The sequence below is a fragment of the Cotesia glomerata genome, linkage group LG6, assembly GCF_020080835.1.
Source record: "Cotesia glomerata isolate CgM1 linkage group LG6, MPM_Cglom_v2.3, whole genome shotgun sequence".
Taxonomy (NCBI): Eukaryota; Metazoa; Arthropoda; class Insecta; order Hymenoptera; family Braconidae; genus Cotesia; species Cotesia glomerata.
In genome coordinates this window covers 14,943,516-14,967,034 of record NC_058163.1, presented here as the reverse complement: position 1 = coordinate 14,967,034, position 23,519 = coordinate 14,943,516, and the positions used below count along the sequence as shown (strand labels likewise).

The following is a 23,519-nucleotide window of genomic DNA, read 5'->3' as shown; positions in this document are numbered from 1 at the left end:
CTACCACCAAGGTACGCGTTGTATTTGATGCTTCGGCTAAAACCGATAAAGGTATCTCATTGAATGAAGTTCTACTAACTGGGCCTACTATACAGGACAATCTCTTCACTATTCTTTTGCGTTTTCGCACCTTTGTTGATGCTATGACTTCTGACATCGCTTAAATGTATCGACAAATCTGTATACATCCGGATCATCACAAATTTCAACGAATTCTTTACTATCATAATTACAATATTAGCATCTTTGAACTTAAACGAGTTACGTTCGGGGTTTCTGCAGCCCCATTTTTTAGCTATACACACCGTAAATCAACTTGCTGATGACGAATCTCATAATTTTCCTGTAGCTTCAAAAATATTAAAACGAGATCTTTATGTCGATAATTTATTAACTGGATTTAATTCTTTGACCGAAATTTTAAAATTGCGTGATGAAATCATTCAACTGGTGTGAAAGGGTGGATTTGAACTCAGACAATGGGCTTCAAATCATCGACACGCACTGGATAATTTCAATCAAAGAACCTTAGATTTAGATTGTGCTATCAATGATGATCCGATTTCTAAAACTTTAGGCATTGCATGGAATTCTCTAACGGACGAATTTATTTACACAGTCAAACCAATTGATTCATCGCGAAAAATAACTAAGCGAACTATCTTATCTGATATTGCAAAATTTTTGACCCTATCGGAATTCTGGGTCCTATAGTATTAGCTGCAAAAACTATCATTCAAGAATGTTGGAAATTAAAGGTCCACTGGGACGAAGCGGTCCCACAAGAGTTACATTTACACTGGTGTAAATTTTCTGAACAATTACCTCTGATTAAAGATTTTTCCATTAAGCGTAATATTTTACTTCCTAATCCGACTGACATACAATTGCACGGATTCTGTGATGCTAGTAAAGTGGGCTATGGTGCTTGTATTTATATAAGATCAGTAAATGAACGCGGAGACGTACTCGTAAAATTAGTTTGTTCTAAATCTCGAGTTGCTCCCATCAAAGATGTTACAATTCCAAAATTAGAATTATACGGAGCATTATTACTTGCTAAAGTATATAAAGACACAATTCCCTCTTTTGACTTTGATATTTCTAAAGTTACGTTTTGGTCTGATTCAACTATTGTATTTCAATGGCTCAAACGGTCTCCTAACTCTCTAAAGGTCTTTGAAGCAAATCGCGTAACAAAAATTCAAACTCTTTGCAGTAAAGTCGAATGGCGACATGTTAGAACTAAAGACAATCCAGCAGATTGTTTATCTAGAGGTCAACTTCCTTCTGAATTCTTAAATAACAAAATGTGGTTAGAAGGTCCCACGTGGCTCTCACAGCACCTTCTTAATTGGCCTAACTTAAAGCCTGCTGTTCCTTCCGAACTTCCGAGTACTCGAAAAATTACCTGTTTATCAGCCACTACTGAGAATTTGTTTAAACGATTTTCATCATATTCTAAACTTATAAATTCCTTTTCTTATTGTTTACGAATGTTAAAAAACAATTTATTCAAATACAAATCGTTAAGCGTAGAAGAAAAATTATTAACTGAAACAAAAATCTTGACTCTGATTCAAAACGAACAATATCATTATGAAAACGAACAAATTAAAGAAACTGGAGAGACTAAGAACTTACGATTGCGATGTCTCAATCCATTTATCGATTCAAACGGATTACTAAGAGTAGGAGGTCGTTTGAAACATGCTCCTATATCTTTTTCAAAGAAACATCCTATTTTAATACCTTCACGTCATTATGTTGATGATTTAATTATTAGAGAAACACATGAAAAATTATACCATTCAGGTATACAGAGTACACTTTCAAATCTTAGACACAAATTTTGGCTGCTAGACGGTAAAAACCAGATTCGTAAAATTGTAAAAAATTGCGTCACATGCATTCGACATCAGCCTGTATTACTGCAAGGTAAAATGGCTAATTTACCTAGCTCTCGAGTCACCGAATCAGCGGCATTCTCCCACGTAGGTGTAGACTACTTTGGACCGCTCTTTATTTAAGAACGTAAATTCAGAAACAGAACAGAAATTAAAGTCTATGGATGCGTCTTTGTTTGCATGGCTACTAAAGCTGTACATTTAGAAATTGCTAGCAATTTAACAACAGAAGGTTTTCTCGGGGCATTTGATCAATTCATTGGTCGACGAGGAGTTCCAACTCACGTCTATTCGGACAATGGTACTAATTTTGTAGGCGCAAATAATCAATTGAGAGAATTGTATATGTTATTTAATTTAAAATCCCATCAAAATTCCGTTAACGAATATGCTATACGCAAAAACATTATCTGGACGTTCAATCATCCACTATCTCCTCATTTTGGTGGCATTTGGGAAGCAGCTGTAAAATCTTTCAAACACCACTTTAAACGAATGGTAAAGGACCAACTTCTCACTTTCGAAGAATTGAATTCTCTAACTATTCAAATAGAATCTATACTAAATTCTCGTCCTCTCTGTTCTCTATCTAGTGATCCTAATGATCCTATTGCCTCAACGCCTGCTCATATGTTAATAGGACGTCCTCTCACAATGCTGCCTGAAAATGATTTTTCTGATGTTCCAGATAATAGACTCAATGTTTGGCAATTCATTGTCAAGGCTAGACAAGACTTTTGGAGACGTTGGTATTTGAAATACCTCCATGAACTTCAAATTCGGAAAAAATGGCATTCCTCTCAAGGAGAAATTTCAATCAATCAAATCGTCTTATTGATGGACAAAAACCAACCATGTATGCGGTGGCAGCTGGGAGTGGTAGTCGACATTCATCCAGGAGATGATGATGTGACAAGAGTAGCTTCAATCCGAACGGCTCAAGGGATATACATACGGAATATCACTCTATTATGTCCTTTACCAATCAATTCTTAAATTTTATAAAATCAAAACATTGTAATCATGTGATGTAACTAATTGTAAACACTATTCATAACATCTTGCTCAGCCTTCGCAACGGGGGGAGTACGTTTAACCGATAGAAAAGACATTTAATAAAAATTCATAAGAGGAGTTGCGCCTTCGGGCTTGATCGCTCCAACTCGTGAAAAATCGTGTCACACCATGGCTGTCGCTCATGCGCGCCTTGGTTAGCGGGAGAGAAGCCGGCTCACGAGGTCGGTAGCAAGCAGTTGTGCTTGGACGCTTGTACTAGTACGACTACTCTGTGTCAATCGTTTTCTGATTTATCACTTATACTACGCATTTACTTGAACACTTAAAATATTCATTAAATACTATTAATTTCATTAACTTCAATTACCAATTTAATTCTCAAATCATTAAAAATCATTAGTAACTGTTCAGTGAATTAAATTATTTAAAATTAATAAGTGACGCCACGCGGTCATTACGCGCCATTTCAACAAAGGATTGCATCAGCCACGCGGCTTTAGTCAATCCATAGTTAACACGCCATATTTGTAATAAATTATATTAAATTCATTGCTAAATATTTAATCATCATTCTATCAAATCAAATTTTATCAACTATTCGATTCTGATATCGAATTATCTAATTAGTTCCTACACTAATAATTCTAATCAATCAATCAGTCTCTGCACTGACATTTTACGTCAATTAATTAGTATTTCACTATTAATTGAATCTAGTTAGCTTAAAAGCTAGCGTAAATTTTATAAGTGGATAGTTTTCGACAAAACATCATTTGCTCTTCTTCTTTCAATGGAACGCAAGTCTATGAGAACTTCTGTTGCAAATGTGCTGATGGCGTTCCAGGAGGCTCTTGATGACAACATTGCTTCTACTATTGTCTCTGGTTGGATTTTCTTTTTTAGGATAATCTCCAGCTCATCTCGCTGTGGTTTGTGTGTGTGTGTGTGTGTGTGTGTGTGTTTTTTTATCTTAGGGGGGGGAATCCTTCTTACGGATTCCAGGCATAGCTGTTCGGCCTGGATATGTGGCGACTCGACGCAGCGTCATACTAAAACTCGACGCTAACGCCCCTACCCACTAAACCCTAAACCCCTTTTCTTCTTTCCTCTAATCCCTCATGGAAACCGCCGTCAGGCATTACTTCGTGAGGGGAGGATCTAGCTACTGCTATTCCTTCTGGTGGCTAAGGTGTTATTTTTCCTTCCTTCGAGTTTCTGTCATTTGCCCTTTTTCTTTCAATGGAACGCAGCTCTGTAAGCACTTCGGTGGTAAACGTGCTTGTGGCGTTCCAGGCAGCTTCGGATGACAGCATTTCTTCTACTATTGACTCTGGTGTGATTTTCTTGTTCAGGATCTTCTCTAACTCATCACGCTGTGGGTTAAAACGAGGGCACTCAAAGAAAACGTGCTCCGCATTTTCAGCAACTCTTGGGCAAGACGGACACTCTGGGCAATCATCGTGCTTAAAGCGATAAAGGTACTCCCGGAAACAGCCGTGTCCTGACAACATCTGGGTCAGATAGTAGTTGGCCTCGCCGTGATTCCGGTTAAGCCAAACGTCAATCCTTGGTATGAGACGGTGTGTCCATCTCCCTGTTGTCGCGGCGTCCCACTGCGAGTGCCATCGCGCGATGCTGTTCTGCCGTTCTTTAGCTCTGAGTTCCTCGGCACTTTGTGCGGTTGTCCTCTTTCGTTGGTAAAGGTTACGTCTTTCCTCAGCTAGGACTCTGAGCGGCAAAGTTCCGGAAATGACACACACTGCTTCCTCTGATATTGTTCGAAAGGCGCTGGCTACTCTTAGCGCGCTCTGTCGGTAAACTGGACATGCTTTCCTCCATGATTCTTGGATCTCAAGTGCGTCGGCCCAAATGGATATACCATATGTGAGGACCGATGTAACTACTGATGATAGCAATGACCTCCTTGTCTGCTTCGGGCCACCGATGTTGGGCATCAATCGTACTAGGTTGGCTACTACTGCCGATGCTTTGGTGGTCACGTGTTCAACTTGTTGTTTAAAGTTAAGTCGGGCATCGAGCATCACTCCCAGATATCGAATGAATGGTTGGGATGTGATTTCTTGGTCTCCGACGTTTAGATTGATCGTTTCCACCACTTTTCTGCTAGTGATAAGTACAGCCTCGGTCTTCTGTTTAGCCAGTTGTAAATTTACTGTGTCCATCCACTGGTTAATTCGCTCAAAGGTGATAGCGAACATATGTTTTATCTCATCAAGATGCTTGGCGACTATTACTACGGCTACGTCGTCCGCGTACGCTACCAGTTTGACGTTTCTTGGTAGTTTCAGTCTCAGCAATCCGTTGTACATGACATTCCAGAGAAGTGGACCGAGATCAGAACCCTGCGGTACACCTCCAGTAACATCATACTCCTTTGGACCATTCTTCGTGTCATATCTCAGGACTCTATCTGTGAAGTAGCTAGCGACTATCCTTCGTAGGTATCCTGATACGTTCATCTCTTGAAGGGCTTGCACGATGCAATCCCATGTGTGTGTGTGTGTGTGTGTGTGTGTGTGTGTGTGTGTGTGTGTGTGTGTGTGTGTGTGTGTGTGTGTGTGTGTGTGTGTGTGTGAGAGTGTCTATGTAAGTATGTAAACTTCCTATAACTTTTGAATGGTTAGACCGATTTCATCGCAGTTGGTGCCATTCGGAAGAGCATGGCCAAACTTAGATTTTGAATCTAATTTAGACCGATTTAGACCGATGGATTCCGAAAAATCTAAAAAAACTGTAAAAAAAACTTTTTTAAAAAGTGGTTTTTTTGAAATAAATTTTAAATGGCTCTATCGATAAACTTCAAAAACTAATGAGTCCTTAACCTTAAAAAACAACGTCGATTTCCGCTGAATTGCGTTTTCCCCCGACAACGACTCCGTGTCTCGCATGCAAAGTCCTCATACGAACTTTCAGCAGCCAACGGCACCCTGATAGCAACATACGGGTTTGTCACGCTTTCGCTCAGCAACGGACTAGGACGCGACTTCACTTGGAGGTTCGTCATCGCAGACGTCTCCAAGCCAATCCTCGGCGCAAATTTTTTGGCTTACTACGGACTCTTGCCAGACCTGCAGAATAGCCAGCTGATCGACTCGACCTCTCTGCTTACCTTCAAAGGAAAGGTGACCGAGTGCGAAGAACCAAGCATAAAACGATCAGCGGGTCATCAATGTTTTACGATTTACTGCGAGAGTTTCCGGAGATCACACGCCTAGATGGCGCACCCCGGCAGGTAAAGCATAACACTAAACATTACATTTTAACTACACCAGGTCCTCCAGTCGCCCAAATACCGTGACGGCTAGCTCCAGACAAACTTAGAGCAGCCCAAAAGGAGTTCAATAAGATTGTTCAGATGGGTATCGCCCGTCCAGGAAAAGGATCGTGGGCATCGCCTCTTCACATGGTTCCCAAGGAAGGAGACGACGAATCGTGAGCCTACGGTGATTATCGCGCATTTAACGTGCGGACGTACGCAGATAAGTACGGAGTACGACATATCCCGGATTTTTCTCAGCATCTGGCGGGTAAGAAGTTTTTTTCAAAAATAGATAGCTCCAGGGCATACACCCAGATACCCATGGCAGAAGAAGACATTCCGAAGACAGCCATCATCACACCGTTTGGACTCTTCGAGTTCCTATACATGACCATTGGATTACGCATTGCAGCTCAGACCTTCCAACGCTTCATCGAAGAGGTACTACAAGGTCTGGATTTTGTCTTCGCATACATCGACGACATTCTCATCGCATCAGAAACACTGGAGGAGCACATGAAGCATCTCCGCATCGTTTTCGAGCGATTCAAAAAATACGGACTGGTAGTGAACTCAAGTAAGTGTGTATTTGGACAATCACAAATTGAATTTCTCGGTTATTTAGTATCCAGCGCAGGTACGCAGTCACTTTCTGAGAAGGTCGAGGCAATAAAGGCTTTCAAACTGCCCGATACAGCAAAGAAACGCCGAGGATTTTTGGGTATGATTAATTTTTATCGCAGATTTATATCCAAAGCAGCTGCAGTCCAGGCACCTTTAAACAATCTACTCCAGGGTAACATTAAAGGAAACATACCGGCACCCTGGAACCCTGAAGCAATGAAGGCTTTCGAAGCATGCAAGGACAGCCTCGCCGAAGTTACCTTGCTAGCTCATCCAGAAGCAGATGCTCCACTGGCGATTTTCACCGACGCATCTGACTTTGCCATCGAAGCAGTTCTCCAGAAACAAGTCAAAGGATAATGTCAACCTCTGGATATTTTCTCAAAGAAATTAAGCCCAACCGAGCAGAAATATGGGGCATACGATCGAGAACTTTTGGCTATCTACCAAGCAGTCAAACACTTCAGACATATGGTCGAGGCAAAGCAATTCACGATCTACACAGATCGCAAGCAGATTACCTTTGCCCTTCACAAGAAGTCAAGCCAATGTTCACCTCACCAATTCCGCTATTTAGATTTCATCAGTCAGTTCTCGAAAGACATCCGCCACATTCCAGGTCCAGACAACGTTGTAGCCAACGCCTTATTCCGGATCGAAGAGCTAGAAGCCACGATTGATTACGCGGCTCTGGCGGAGTCTCAAAAAGACGATGAAGAACTACAAGAGTTTATACAAGGTAACAATAACTCAGCATTACAAATCAAAAAGATGTTATTTCCAGGTATAGACGTTTTCATTTTCTGCGACGTTTCAACACCGGTAGCACGCCCATTCATCACGACTCCATTTAGAAAAGTCGCCTTCAATGCAGTGCACCGTTTATCGCATCCTGGTGCGAACGCGACAATCAAACTCATAACACAGCGTTATGTCTGGCCGTCGATTAAAGCAGACTGCAAGCAATGGGCTCGGCAGTGTATCCAGTACCAACGTTCAAAGGTATCAAGGCACGTCTCAACACCCATTGGATTTTTCGCATCGCCATTAACGAGGTTCGAGCATGTCCACTTGGACATTGTCATCATGTCAACATCGGAAGGATGCAGGTATTGTCTCACTATAGTAGACCGTTTTACGCGGTGGCCAGAAGCCGTACCACGTGCGTTGTACGAAACCTGGATCGTCAGATTTGGGACTCCGCTTAGTTACCACGGACCAGGGCAGACAATTCGAAGCAAACTTTACGATGGTCCCAAGGCGCCATTACAAAGCCCATATGAAGGACCGTTCAAAGTAATCAAGCGCAAGGAGCAAACATTCGTGGTCCATGTAAGAGGTCACGACGTGACCGTTTCAATCGACCGACTCAAACCAGTATACGTGATGGCGGATTCTTCCGACTAGCCAGAACCAGGTCCAATATCTTCAGACCAACCACCAGCGGACTACCGAGCTCCGTCCACACCAGAGCTGGTAGACCTAGCACCAGACGAGCCGACGATGTTTAGCCCGTCGACACCATCAGCAACGCCAAGCATGCACAGTAGCGGCCATCAGACGCCAACTCAAGGACTTCCAGAAGAAGACGCGTGGCGTACGCAAACAGGAAGACGTGTACGCTTCCCGGACCGCCTTCAGGGTGGTTTTTCGTGAGCTCATTCACTGGTAGGGGGGTGATGTGGCGGTCATGTGACCGCTGACATTAAAATTGTTTAAAAATTAGTTAAAAATTTAGAAAATTAAGATTTTTTTGTGAGGCATTTAGGCTACAGTAAAGATTTCAAATTGTAAGATGTAGTTAATTCAATAGAATAATTTAGTTTTAAATTTTCAGTTGCAAAAGGATTAAGTTGAAGCCTTTTGTCTCCGGTTTATGGGTTTTTCCGATGAGTTTTTTCCCAACAACTTTCCTCAAACCTTTCCTGTTTATTACTCTTTTTTCTATGTGCAATAAACCCAAGCTATAGAGGACCTGACGTCAGCATGGCCAGCTGTACTCTCGGGCCCGCTGACGTCACGAAGGCTTATTACCTTATTACCTTATTACCTTATCTCTTTACCGTAAGATGGACGGTGGTGTTTATTACTCGGTAGGTCTTATTAGGTGACTGAATGGTAGTTACGGACAATGTCTCGGATAGCTCAACTGGTAGAGCCTTTGGCGCGTAACTAAACGATCCGGCTTCGAGTCCCGGTCTGGGCTTTCTGGATTATTTTTTCGGTTACCGAAAAATTCCTACTGAGTAAGGTCCCCCCTTCCCCCTCTACCCTTTATTTCTCCAGTCCCCAAATTTGTCTTTAATGACAAATTCAGCTATAAATTATGGCCCCTTTGCACTTTTTTTCACACTTTTCTATTTCCCGAAGATTTCCTTCGTATTCCTTCGCAAATCTTCAGGGCCTTCTACCCCAGTACTACCCTTTGAACTTCAACTCTGATATCCAAAATGCAGTAGTGGACACCATTATTCCGACCTAACCCCGTCCTGAGTGCACGTGGCTCCGGGTGATGTATTTTTGTCGTGAATCGTTGCAATATACCTGGTAAATTATCCTCAAGTTCAATTATTAACATAACCTATCACTGTATCCATTAAAAATCCTAAAGGAACGTCATCATTTTTTTTGATTGAGTGAAAATATCAAAAAAAATGTTTTTAAAAATATTGGATAGGATAGAGGATAAATTAATTTGATATTTTAAAATAAAGTAATGTGATATTTTGAAGTCATTTATTCAATGTCTACATTTTTCCTTTTCTTTTCAATCTTTTCCCCTTTCTTAGTTACTCACTAGTTGTGTAACGTACTTGAGAATGCCTGAAATTTATTTAATATATTAAGAAATTTTATTAATAGAATCACAAGACCCTAAGATTTTAGTTTTACCAATATTTAATGATTTTAGTCGACTTCTTTTGCATTTTCGTTTGTATAAAAAAATAAGATAAAAAACCGCAAAAAAAAAATTTTTAAATTATAAATTTCAAAAACTTTTTATCAAATAGTAATAGTGACAACAGAACCACCCATGTCTTTTATTCAATGCTCGTTATAATCTTTTTTCATTTGACTTGAAGTAAATATCCTTCATCTATATTTAACAATAAATGTTCGTTTTTTTTGTGCATATTATTATGCATATTGAGTCTGGACAATATAATTTAAGCTATACTACATAAACGCTTAAGATTTGTGCCATTTAGAAAATTACCCATTTTTTCTTAGTTTTTCCGATTGTTCAGTTAGATGTGCCGCATCGAAATTTAGAAAATCCTGGTAGAAATTGAACGGTAATTTGTAGACTGAGCGAGGCTTTCGTCCTAGATATCGATCTTTTTCAACATTGAGCTCAATGTTATTCATGTCAATTTGTGGATTTTCCGTACTTATTCGATGAGCCCAGGATCGGTTGAATAAGTGAACCTAGTGAATCATTGATTAATTAATAGATTAAACTTTTGACTTAGCATGCAAGATTTTGTAACATTAAAATTCAATTATAACTAGCGGACCTAACAGACGTTGTGTTCTACATAGTCAAATTTGAACATTTTAAACTTTTTTATATAAGCTGTTACAGTTTTGACCGTTTTGATGGATATTTTTATTGTAACGTTGTTACAATGTTATATTTTATTAGCACGTGATCCATTTTAATACAAAAACATAAAATTTTCCTGATTTTGATCGGAGTGCCTACTATCGTGAGACAGAGAAATTAAAATTAAATATTTATAAATATTTATCATTTCGATAGCAGCGCTGTCTGCCGGATCCAATGCAAAATATTGCAAGATCAACAACAATTTAGGAATAAAAAAATTGATCAAATAAACATTTTCTAGTGGACTGAATTGTCAATCTGAACCATTCTTGAATTCACCGGAACATACAAAAAAATTCATCAAAATCGGTCTAGCCATTCAGGAGGAGTTCACTAACATACACACGAACAGAAGAATTATACATATTGATATAAAGCCATACTTGCTGTGACATTTGAACAAGTTGATGGAAACGTATTGCTCGATACTGCAAAAGAATTTGATAAACACTTTTAAGTTTCCACTTAATGCAGTAAAATTGTATAAGAATGAATGTATTATATTCCATTGTTCTTTTCTGAGTGTGTAGTTCCTTTCTCAAAACATGTCCTCTATAAGCTAAAAAATAAAATAAGCATTTTGCTTGGTTACTTTTCAAGTTTAATTAAATCATAATTGTTAACAACTCTACAAATAAAATCTGGGGAATGGTCGACTTAGAAGGCCTTTCCATAATATTTTGTCTTATTTTCGAGCTTTGCGCTTGAAAGTGTGTTTAATTTGCACAAAGCTCGAAAATGATGTGAAATTGAATTTTTGAGCTCAAAGTATTTTTTGATAGCTACAAATTTTGAACATGTAATCCTATTTTAATTAGTTGAGAGGTATTCAACATAACTTCATCAGTATTTTGCGAGGTCGTAAGGGGCCGTAAAAGAAGACTTAGTAATTTTTTTTAGCGACAAGTTCCAGTGCATTAATTTGAGTTAAATTCTACATAGTTTAAGATAAAATTCTAAACGCTCATCTCTATATAATATAGATATAATATATAAATATAAATATATATATATATATATATATATATATATATATATATATATATATATATATATATATACTAGCTGATACCCGCCCGCTTCGCTGGGCATACAATAAAATTTTATGGTGTAACCTAGACGAAAAATATAAACAAAATGATTAATTTCAAAAAGATAATGAATATAAATTTTGAATTAGAGAAAAGTGATTGTTTGTGATGACCGATGTTAGCGAGTATTAAATATATAAGAAAAGTATTTTATTATTAACAATCAATCAATCAATGGGTCAGTTAGTCAGTAAATCTGTCATTACACAGATTTCCGCATCACCCATAAGGTACTGTGTAGTGAGATGCGTTCCCATTATTTTACATGGCTGGTCCCAAGTAGGCCTAAACCATGTAAAAATTACCAACATGAAAATAAAGATATATTCTGAAAATTTTTTATTTAAAAAAAAAAATTTTTTTTAATTTTTTAAACCCATTGAGTTATATTTTTTAGTAAATTTCACTTTGATGTTCTTTATTTTTTATGTATAGCAATTTTTATAAATATCAACGAAATTTTTATTTTTTATCACGTTAATTTATTTCTTTCAATTATTACATTTAAGTACATACTATTATCATATGATTACTTATAATAATTGTTAAAAATATATAAAATCTAAAATAATGTACTTACAAGTTTAAAACTTCTTTATATACAACATTTTTCGTTCGCTTCTCTGGTTGAAGAATGATGAGATCTTCATAGGAACTTACTCTTGAACATGCTCCATAAAATTGACCATGGGAAAAACATTCACTTTGCAAATCTACACGAGCTAATTTTAAACTCTGCCCTTGAGCTTTATTAATAGTCATCGCGAAGCAAACTCTAACTGGAAACTGCAAACGCTTAAATTCAAAATGATAATCTGATGGAATCAAAGGTATTCTTGGAATGAATACATTTTCGCCCTCATACTTTCCTGTAAAAATGGTCGCTTCAATTAAATTTTTCCGTAGAGTTTTTACCTGTAGTCTGGTGCCATTACACAATTTGGGAGGATTCAAGTTACGCAACAACATTATCGGTGTACCAATCTTTAGATGAAGAATATGAAGTGGTATGCCTGGCGGGTTAAGTGTATGGAGAAACTCAACAGGATAATGAACAGTTTTCTCTACTTCTATGACTGTATCCACAGACTCATACTTCATATGTTCAGTTGTTTGTTGTTCTAGCAATAAGGTATTAATTCTATCAGCTGATTCATTTGTTGGAGTCAGAATAGCTCTTTCTTTTAACCATGATAAACTATCTAATGCACCACGTTGAATATTCGGGTATATTCTATTAATCAAAGTGATCAACTCTCCCACAGTTTCACAAAGGTTACTTGGAATAGTTATTTTTCCTTCTTCTTCTGGGAGATTTCCGTTACCTATGTCAATCAATAATTCTGAAAAGTCTTTCGCTCTCAAGTCATTTTGAAGACATACCCTCATATTAACTTTCAACGATAAGACTTTTATATTAGGCCATAAAATTGAAGATTTTAGGCAGGCTTTAATTTCATCTGCACGTGTCCCTCGTGGTACAACAGGTAAAGTTTGTCTGAAGTCGGCAGCTAAAAGAATAGTCAACCCACTCATAAGTCGATTATTTTCTCTAATGTCTTGAAGTGTCTGATTAAGAGCCTCAACACCTTTCTTGTAGGCCATAGTACACTCATCCCACACTATAATTTTTGTTTCTCTGAGTACATGCGCCATGTCACTTTGCTTTGAGATATTACAAATGGGATTATCGGAATGATTCAAGTTGAGAGGTAGTTTAAAAGCTGAGTGCGCCGTCTTGCCTCCATCAATTAACGTAGCTGCAATCCCTGACGAAGCAACAGCAACAGCAAAATTTTTTCTACTTCTAATTTTAGCAAGCAGAAGATTGATCAAGAAAGTTTTTCCAGTTCCACCAGGAGCATCAAGAAAAAATAACTTCCCTGAATTAGAATCAATACTGTTCAAGACTTCATCATAAACTTGTTTCTGATCGTCATTTAATTTCGAAACCCCTACGGAAACTGCTTCGATCAACTGAGAAACATCATAAGCCAATTCATTCATGTACTGACGGTTGTTAATAACGTTGCTTTGCTCTCTTAATGGTTCTGGAAGCCCAAATTCTAACAATGACTTACCTGACATTGATGTAACAATATCTTCAAGAAGGATAAGACACTGGTTGTCAACGATATCAACGATCAGTTAAACATCTCTACTCTCTCTTTCCATTTGTCTTTTGATATCTTCTTTCAAACTTTTCCGGTACTTTGTCCATAATTTTATCGGATCTCCCACTTGACAAAAAACCAACATAATCGCGAATAACTCTCTAATTTTATAAGGAGAATCGAAAATAGAAGCTTCCTCTAAAGTACGATCCCAGTTAATATCGTCTTCCAATAATCCAAGTGCTCTGCAAGTTGTTTGAAAAGTCGGATGCTCTACCCCTTCTACAGTTTTTAAATCATTGAATGAAGTAGGACCACGAATCTCATGTAGGAGAAGGCGTAAATAGTAGCATTCAGCATTACCGGGATGAACAGTATACACTCTACCCAACACATGATCTTTTTTAATTTCTGGAAAACCTATCACGACTTTTCCTTTTTTCCTCCTAATAAATTCATTGTTTCTCCAAACGTAATAACCTGGAACTTCACTATACAAAAGAGTTCGCGCAAAACCATCTACTTTACGGAGATCGAAAAAACCTATAAGCGTTGTTTTCTTTGGATTCGCGATTTTATAAACAATGTTCTCTTCTGTGAAATAAACTCTTTGACCATTTTCTAGATGAACAACAAGATAAACAATAGAAGGATATCTCTCATGAATGTGAAAACCGAAAATACGCCAGACTGCTTCAGAACTGCTTATGTATCGTCCTGCTTGATACCTAGAAACCTCATCTAAATTTTCAAAGGTAAACGCTGCCTGATCAGAACCCTTATTTACGTACTTGCAGATGTATCTGATCGATTTAACTGAATTGCAATACTCAATATTGATATGAGCTTTGAAAGTACGTGACAAAACAGGATTATATGGTACCACCCATCGATTATCAATATCATTTTCATTAATTTTTATTGCTATTCCACCGTCTTCCAGAGACCACCTTCGATACTTAAGATAAATAAATACTGTTTTATAAATAATTCGTTAGTTGCGTTACCGAGATATTATAAGTTTTGTTTAAAGTGTTGAATTGGTGCAATAAAGTCAAGTTTTTATAATAATCCTTGTCGCCGATCATCATTCGTTGTTAAGACTATCAACATCTATTACCACTATTATTTATAATCTATCAGAGGGTCAGTCAAGGAATAAAGGGTCATCTTTGCAGCAAAAATATTGTAAGTAAGTAAAATAAATTAACTGGCTCAGGTGAGAACTTTTGTCAAAAGAATAAAATTATCATAAAAAGATTAACACACTCAGTAGTCAGGGAGCGGAACATCCCAGAGCAGCGTATCCCATTTTATGAAATTTAAGTGATTATTTGCCTATCCGCGAGGACTTAGTGACTTAAATAATTAAATTTTTAAACAAAGAAAAATTTAGTATTTCAATGTATACTAATGGAGATCTTATTCCGTAGGACGCCGAATGTACATTCTGATTCAACCCTTTTTGTTTGATTGTACCCCAGATTCGGTGAAATTTTATACCTTCTAAGAATTGTATTTTATTTTCTTCGCTGATTTCTTCTAGAACATGGAGTAGATCCACTTGCAATTCCTTGGCAAATTTTTCCAGTTCCTCATCTATTCTTGGCCAAGTTAAAATCTCTTCAGATATTTCCGTAGCGACCGTCGTTTCTTGTGTGGTTGTGAATCTCATTTCTCCTATCATTCCTTCGCAGCCAGGAGCCATCCAGACTACTCCAGTTCAGCGCACTTCTAATTCCAGTGATTTATTTGGTTGACACTCAACTTTTACTATGTCAGCTTCCTGAGTTGCGAACAACCATGCGTTTATTCCCATTAATTTTGTCCAAAATGTTTCCTTAATTTGCACAACCCTTAAATCACAATTTTGTAGATTAATATCTCGTGACTTCTTCCACAATGCCACTTCACATTCTTCCGTCTTGCTGGTTGTCCTCACTATCGCCGTCCGGGTGGCCAAAAATTGTCCTCTCATCACCTGACATTGTTGATCGCCGTAAAGGGGGTAGTAGGCTTGATAATCGAGCCAAATCCTGGTGCTAAGTCTATCTGTGTCGGAAAAGAATAATGTCTAATTAGTCTGTAACTTGTTCGTTGTATTAGTGGAATTGTGTATTTATAAATTATTTGCTGATGAAAAATTATCACTTCGATGTCAATGATTCCCAACAATAACCTTATACCGTCGTTGCTCATTTTCGTCAATAGATCTGAGTTGCTATTTTCTTCCAAAATTTCTTCTAATCCACGTTTTATAACAGCTGGCGAATATATGTCACGAATTGCTTGACCTTCGAATGCTGCTAGAGCAGCAAAAAATACTGTCGCAGTGCTTTTGTCCAGTAATACAATTTCAGCTTCTATTTCCTCCCAAATGGTTCCGTTTCCTATTTTTAAACTTTCCTGATTGGTGTTGATAATCCATTCGCCTTCCTCTGTTCTTCTTAACTTCTCTCCATTTTCCTTGATTTTAAAGATTTCCTGATGGTACTGCAGAATTTCAGGAGTGGTAAATGCTTCCCGTATACTGCAGCGGTGGATACTGTCGCGCATTCGGGCCTTCATTCGTCTGATCTGTTCTCTCCATTTCCTGCATTGGCTGCTCGATTCTTCTTTCGCTACCTCGTTTATCTTCTCTTCCAAAATTCCGATTTTCCTTTCCTCGTCCTCGATGTTCATAAAGGTTATAATTGTTTTGGTGCGGGCGAATGGCCGATACTCTCCTATATCCTTTGAGTACAATCCCCTTCTATTGTTCAAAGCGATGACCCTAGACAAGGATCCCCGAGTTGGCTCCATCAAGGCACTGGAATGATAATAAACATGAACAACTCACACCCTTTCCCCGTTTTTTTTTTTTTTTTTTTTTTTGTGTTACGATTATGCATATTTATGTGTATATGTGTATGTATTGTGGCTTAATGCTAAAGTAAATGTCTTTCTTATAGAATCGCAACTCTTCTTCCCTGGTTTCCTCCAGATTTCCTTTTTGTCGCCTCGTTTTTTCTTCCTCGTTGTTTCTCAGAGGCTCCTTGGCTAGATGCGACAATAAGTGAGTTATGGAGGATAATATTGCTCCTAGCAGATATAGACTCCAACCGTAGGCTCTGTGTAGCGTATATCCATGAACTGCCGTATCGATTATTATCTTTGAGAATTTTAATACCATGATTACTCCGATTACTCCAGCACTGGCTGTACCAAATACCAAGAATCCTCCCCAAAATTTCTCCCACTGTTTTTTTGCGAAATTTTCGATGTCTGCCTTGTTAATGAACTTTGCCATGGATATCCCCGAATTTCCTGAAATTGTCCTTCCGGTGGCTCCTCTTACTATGGTGTTTACTGTTACCGGTGTTTCCACTGGTAGCATTATTCTGTTTCTTAATTTTTCAAGATCTTTTTCCGTGTATATTCCACTCGTTGCCAGATGTTTTAGATCTTCATAGCTCCGAGTTGGTGTCGTTAATGGGATCAATGTTTGTGGTCTGACAGTATCTTCAAAGTCGGGTTTCATTGTAATCCATGCTCCGTCTATTTTGTATCCGACTGCCAACAGCTGATTACAGTCCACCATCGTTCCCTCTTTGATCAGCATCCTAGACTTCGGAGTTAGGAACCAACTCTTGTTTCTATATTTCACCGGTAGTTCTTGGTAACAGTCCTGTGTCTTCCTTAATGTCGATTCCACAGCTCCGCATTTTATTAAATATATTATATATATTATTTCTTTGGTGAGACTAGCGTAATATCCTGGGCCCTTCATTATAGCGTAGGCGAACTCTTCTGGTTTAAGTCCCGAAAACATGAGTGCATTGGAAATTACTTGCTTCTCTACTTCACATTTGTGTAGCAATATATCCCTGTACAAAGCTTTCATTTGACGTTTGATATGTTTTTCTACATATATAAATTTCGAATTTATGTATGTGAAAATATCTAAGTCTTGCGTTGCAATTGGTCGTGTTCTCGCTCCCCGTTCTCCTGGTTTTATTATTCTGATTAATAATTTCGGGTGCTCTGTTTGTATTAATTTGCAGCCACAAACTTCTTTTTCCATTTTCTTTGATAGCGCGAAAATGGTCTCCTCCGTGTTTAACGTATAGATTTCGGGTTCTCCTGGTTCACCCGATAGAATTAGTCCTGGACCCTCGTATAATGTGAGGTGATTTACCGTACAAGAATCATCCCTGATAACTTCCCAAAACACGTAATTCTCTGATTGGTCGATACACTCCCCTTCTGCCCAGTCGCATCTTGACCCGCTTCCTAAAATTATCCTGCTGCTGGCTCGTTCAATGGTTGCAAAATAATTTTTGATTGTAATTTTTACGGTCGCCACGATAACTCCATCCCAGGTGCCAAATGGATCGCTGTATGAAACTCCCGTGCATTTTCCACCCACTGTTGTTTTTCCTGCTAATATTATGGTCCGAAAATCCGTACTATTTCTTTTTACTCCCTCTATAAACCCTGAATCACCCATTCTTAAACTCCCGTCTTCTTGTAACTTTTTGCATTGTCTGTAATCAAGTTCATAAATGTATTCTTGTCTTCCGTTCGTTACTCTACACTCCCGCACTTCTGTATTTCCGAATTCCGCTATACAGCTTCTTCTCTCGGGTTCTTGAGGGGAATGTTGCACTCTCCTACTGTAACTGCTGACATCGTTGTCACGTTCATTGAAATTCCTCCGCAATCATATCCTATTAATGCCTGTGTTGTCTGGACGATCAGCAGCATCACTGGTAATAATCTTTTTATTGTTATACTCATTCTGGAAAATTTTTATGGCATTAATTTACAAAGGAAATTGTATATTTTCCTCTGGATCGACAGGATTTTCTCTACTTTTCTTTGATGAATAATCCCATTAGGCATGAAACGACAATTTCGAATTACTTATCTAATTACCCTTAAAATTATTGATTATGAATTTTTTTTTTTTTTTAATCTACCAATTATTATTGTTATCTAAATAGAATTATTCTTAAATCTTAATCATTTTTTCAACGACTGAGTACATATCCTACCGTAGATTTATTCTCATGAAATATGAGAATACAAAGAGAGAATTATTTTCGTTTGCATCTGTATATCTTCACCAAACGTGCTGACGATGTTTTTTAAGTACATTATCTATGCCGGACCCCGTGGTCTTACTTATAATTACTTAATTAGAATACTTATTCCGCTCCGAGTGATCACACCTCTACCAGTGAAAAAATAAATTTTCATTGTGAAAAATATTATTCAATATGTCGAATTATATTTCAACTCCTCATTTTCTTCGCTGTTTACGTGAAGCTGAGATGACTGGCGGGGTAAGTTATTATAAAAGTGATATTTTCTTAATTTAAAATTACCATAATCATAATTTTAGGTTTTTCTTTCCAGGAATTTTTAGAATGTGTAATATCCTAAAATCCCTGGTTGCCGACAATCCGAATCCCGAGAAGGGGGTTACTTTCATGGTGGAGTTTCATCATATTTCGGTCCTTCCCATGCCCGTCGTCCTCAGGGGTATGGTCCACGAGTACAATACCGCTCGCTTCCGACGGGTCCGTAGGTACCTTTTCTCTGGCGCACCCGCGAGGTGTATCAATGAACCTTATCATTACCCGCACGACGTTAATCTAATAATTGCGTTGGGTTTTAGCCTTCTAGATATGTTGAAGCCTAGTGAAGAATGACTCTAAAAAAATTGTGAATCATCTTGTATAGATGTATATATATATATATATATATATATATATATATATATATATATATGTATAAAAAAAATTTTTTTTTTTGACTGTGATTATGCACAAAATATATATACATATATATAATCTAGTAGATTTGTGTCGAATTATTTGTTTTCCCCATGAAAGTTGTTCCTCCCAAAAAAAAATTCTCAATTGACTTTAATTTTCCACACAAAATTTTCAAATATCAGAGAGAAACAAGAATTTATATTTCCATTGAGGAAAATAGATTATTTTGGAATATTTTTCATAAATGATATCTAGACTGATTTATGAATTAGGTGTATAATATGAGGTAAGTGTATATATATGACTATCTTATGTGTGTTTCCGTATTGCGTGTTAATAGGACGTTTAGCATGTGCGATATATATCTATATATGTTTCTCCCGAACGACCGCGCAGCCAGCGTCGCGCATTTTTTTGAAATTTTAATATCAATACTTTATTTTTCGTACAGTGTTAGTTCTTCAACACAAAAATTCTTTTTGAAGAGAGAAGAATAGTATTTGCGATACTGAAATAGAGAAAATAAAGGGAAATTCGATCGTTTTTTTTCTGTCGTGGTGGCTGGCGTGTGGATGTATGTCTATGCCTTGTCAAGTGGCTAATGCGCATGCTTTATTTATTTAAATAAGTCTCCTGCAACTTAGAGTCGTTTTTCATTATCTTTTCATTTTTTTTTATATTTAATGAATTAATTTATTGTTATAATTAAAATTTCTGAAAATGTTTTCCTTTCTGTATTTAATTATGTCTCTGAGAAGACGCTTCGTTGCTTAATTTATAATTAATTAAAATCTACTTACTGCGTCTACGCTCCGTTTAATTGCCGAGATTTATCATTAATCGCCCATTTACCGTCGAAAACGCATACTCATTTTAGGGGGGAAATACGTGTAGATGGCCGTTTTCGAGCAGATTTTAATCAATTATTTAAAGGTATAAAAAATTAATATTATTTATTCAAACTTTTGGGTTATTTTATACATATATTGAAGAGTAAAAATTTACATTTACAAGAATAAAACTTAAAAAGTAGTAAAGATATCAGCTGATACATCTCGTAGGTTGTCGTCCGACTTCGCAACTGGTGTACATCATGGAGGCCATAATTTTTATCTGAAATCAATGCATCAAAATTATAACTTTTTTTAGACATGTATCTTCTATATGAACCTCATTTTAAAGAAAAAAAAAATTTTCATTTTTTGACGGCTGTGAAAGTAAGTCATGTTTTTTACCTTTTTTTTTGTTTATTGTTTAGTATAAAAGAATAAGTTAAAATGAAAAATTGCTTCTGATTGAGGTTCATATTCAGCACAATTATGTAAAAGAAATAATATACTAAATTTGAAGATGATTGGTTAAAAACTTTTTAAGCTAGAGTGTACACTAGTTTGAAAACTAGTTTCGAGAAAAACGCGTTTAAAAATAAGTGATGAAAAAGTTAAGGTGACCGTCTCTTTTCTCATGCAATAATTTCTCGCGACATAAATTATCAGCAATAATTTCTTGTTCGATATTTTTACAAAGGCAATATTTCTCATTGTCAAAATTTATTTGGTATTATTAATTATTATTAAAATTAATATTTATTTAATTATTAATTTTTAATGATAAAGTTAAAATAAAATATTTGAGAAACTTTTAAATGATAATTTTTGCTCTGTGAGACTTTTTTTGATGAAGAAATTTTTGAGTGAGAATTTTTTGCATGTGATAAATTTTGTATGATAAATTTTTATGAAAAATTTTTGTTTCGATAAATTGTTACTGGTAAATAAAGCCACGGTGCCAAAAGGTTAATATAAAGTTGTATTAAACGAATTGAAACAACTTACCAATTAATCAGCTATTCCAGCACCATATTGTAAGCCTTCTTCAGCTTCATATGCTTCATTTTGAGCTTGTAGCTTTTCTTTTCGTGCTTTTCGGGCTTCTTTACTGTCCAAGGAGCTGCGTCGATTCTGACGGGTTACGCGCTGACTGTCGGATTGTTGTGCGTGATTGAAGCTATTGTTCCCAACGATGAGACCTAACTCGTTCATGACTAATAAAATACTTGAACTGCCTTCATTGAATAAGCAAGCAGCCAAGTATGCAGCAATTTCAATAGTTTTTAAACCACTATGCAAATGTTTAGGGGCCATACGCCAAATAGTTGAATTAAAACTTTCATTAGCATTTTGAGTATGGCCTCCTAAACATCTCTCCAATAAATCTACCCGGGATAAATCCTGATAAATTGGAAAAATCGCTTTTTGAACGTCAGGATGCAAAGGTGTCGGATGTTTTGGAGGTTCTGTCCCCAGAGCTTTAGCTTCGTTCCACTTACACCAGCTATCTACACCCTTTGGACATTTGTCATGTTGTGGATTATCATCTGTTGATATCATATGGAAATAAGTTGCCAATATCTCATTTTTCATGAGAAGTATATATACCTGGAAGTATATGAATGACTACCTACTCGACCCTAACCGACCGCTCCGTTCAGGTAATTATGTTCTCGGGCGCTGTACCGAGCGCACTTACTAAATCGCTTGTAACTTTTGAACGAATAATAATTTTGACCTGAAATTTTAACTGTATATTTTTCAATAGTTTTACAAGCGATTTATGAAAAAAAAAAATTTTGAATTTTTTCAAGCCTCTACACATATTTCCCCCCTTTAGTCAAGAAAAATATTACAATTGTCATTTACATCTTAAGAAAATTATTATAATTTTACAATAGTGAATGTCAATAAAAAAAATGAATATTCATTGAACTATATTTTATGAAGTGTAGTTAAGTTCGTTAAGTGACACGAGATTTATTTTCCATGGGTGTGTTTAAGTGATAAAAGGTGATATAAGAAGAAAAAATTCACTTTATGCTTATTTGTGTCGTGATTTAGTGACCATATACTTTTTGAATTTTTGCGGATTGTTTTCGCATAATGGGTGAGTCTAATATATTCTAGACAAGAGTTCATTAAGAACGACAAAAAGGGTAAAAATTTCGTTACTTTTTTCGTGTCTTTTTAGCGTCACGTCGCTCCGTTGCGGATTTCGAAGATGATGACGGATGGGTCAAAGTTCAATTTATTCCCACGATGCGGTTTATTTTGTATGTTCGGTGTTTTACTCTCCCGGTAAGTTCTTTTACTCGTGTGCAGAAATTTTATCATTATTTCGTTTCTACTTGCGTTTTATTATATATATATATATTTTTTTATTTATTCCTAGATCACCTTGAGACTAATTTCTTATTTGATTGATCTTGCTTCACTTCCCGCAGACTCGTATTCGGATGCCTTCGAGCTTCTTGGTAAAATATTGGCTTTGGTCCGGCCGCTTCTTCCTCGATTTCTGCGGCCATTATGGAATTCCGTTGTTGCCAAAGTGGAGCTTACTCCGGCAGACTATCGCCAGGTTCAACAGTTTCTTCTAGAGCTTGCTCGTGACCTTCTTGGCTCGTCCCAAGCTTCTAATCGGTAAGTTTTTATGGTTCTCTACTTCTTCCTACTTGTAACTTTGAGAAAAGGAATTGTAAAAGAAAAGGTTTTTTTTTTCAGCATCCGTGAACTCCATGATCTTCTTCGAGATTGATGGCGCTTTATTGTTACTACTTATTATATTATTCCCTTCCAATTTTTTGATTCGTATACTATTATTATTTTTTCCTCTTCTTTTTTTTTTTTTTTTTTTTTTTAAATAAATAAAAAGGATTTGAAAGAGAAAAAAAAATTTCTTCGAATCGCCTCCAAATTGCCTTTTTTTTCAAAAGCGACAAAAAGAGTTCTTTATTGTTAATGAATGTATTTTTTAAATCTCGACCGAGTTAGGCGTGAAAATTGTGAATTGTGAAAACGGGATTTTAAGGACTTACAAGTTCTCTTGAGGTAAGTATATACATATATATATATATATATATATATATATATATATATATATATATATATATATATATATATACATATATTACTTAGCTGACCCTGGCAAACTGTTGTTTTGCCATATAAATAATTTCCTAGTAAATTTCTAGTGTAGACAAAAAAATAGCTTTTTACTTATTGTAAGTATGTATGTATGTTAGAATGTGTATATTGTATGTATGTGAAGAATGTGGTATATG

The 23,519-nt window shown here is 36.7% G+C and overlaps 2 protein-coding genes and 1 long non-coding RNA gene across 4 annotated transcripts in view; all 3 read right to left on the bottom strand.

Moving 5' to 3' along the window:
• LOC123268101 (neither inactivation nor afterpotential protein C-like) overlaps positions 1-23,519 on the bottom strand; it is a 599,151-nt gene that overhangs the window by 292,125 nt on the left and 283,507 nt on the right. For both annotated transcript variants that reach the window (XM_044732982.1, XM_044732983.1), the window contains 2 exons: positions 10,822-10,997; positions 10,046-10,257 (listed from right to left, as the gene is read on the bottom strand). In XM_044732982.1, coding sequence (XP_044588917.1) covers positions 10,046-10,257; positions 10,822-10,997 — 388 coding nt within the window. The remainder of the gene's footprint in view (positions 1-10,045; positions 10,258-10,821; positions 10,998-23,519) is intronic.
• The window catches only part of LOC123268136, a 15,244-nt gene continuing 10,376 nt past the window's right edge, over positions 18,652-23,519 (bottom strand). Inside the window, exon 3 of the long non-coding RNA XR_006510167.1 lies at positions 18,652-18,662. This is a non-coding gene — a long non-coding RNA (uncharacterized LOC123268136). The remainder of the gene's footprint in view (positions 18,663-23,519) is intronic.
• Positions 20,380-21,822, bottom strand: LOC123268115. Its single transcript, XM_044732995.1, has 2 exons — positions 21,241-21,822; positions 20,380-20,518 (listed from the first exon to the last, which is right to left on the bottom strand). Exon 1 carries the CDS (start codon positions 21,793-21,795, stop codon positions 21,244-21,246), a length of 552 nt encoding a protein of 183 aa, XP_044588930.1. The 5' UTR covers positions 21,796-21,822; the 3' UTR covers positions 20,380-20,518; positions 21,241-21,243.

Excerpts from the sequence above, each read along its gene's own strand:
- LOC123268115 (XM_044732995.1), bottom strand. The coding sequence starts at position 21,795 with ATGATATCAACAGATGATAATCCACAACATGACAAATGTCCAAAGGGT.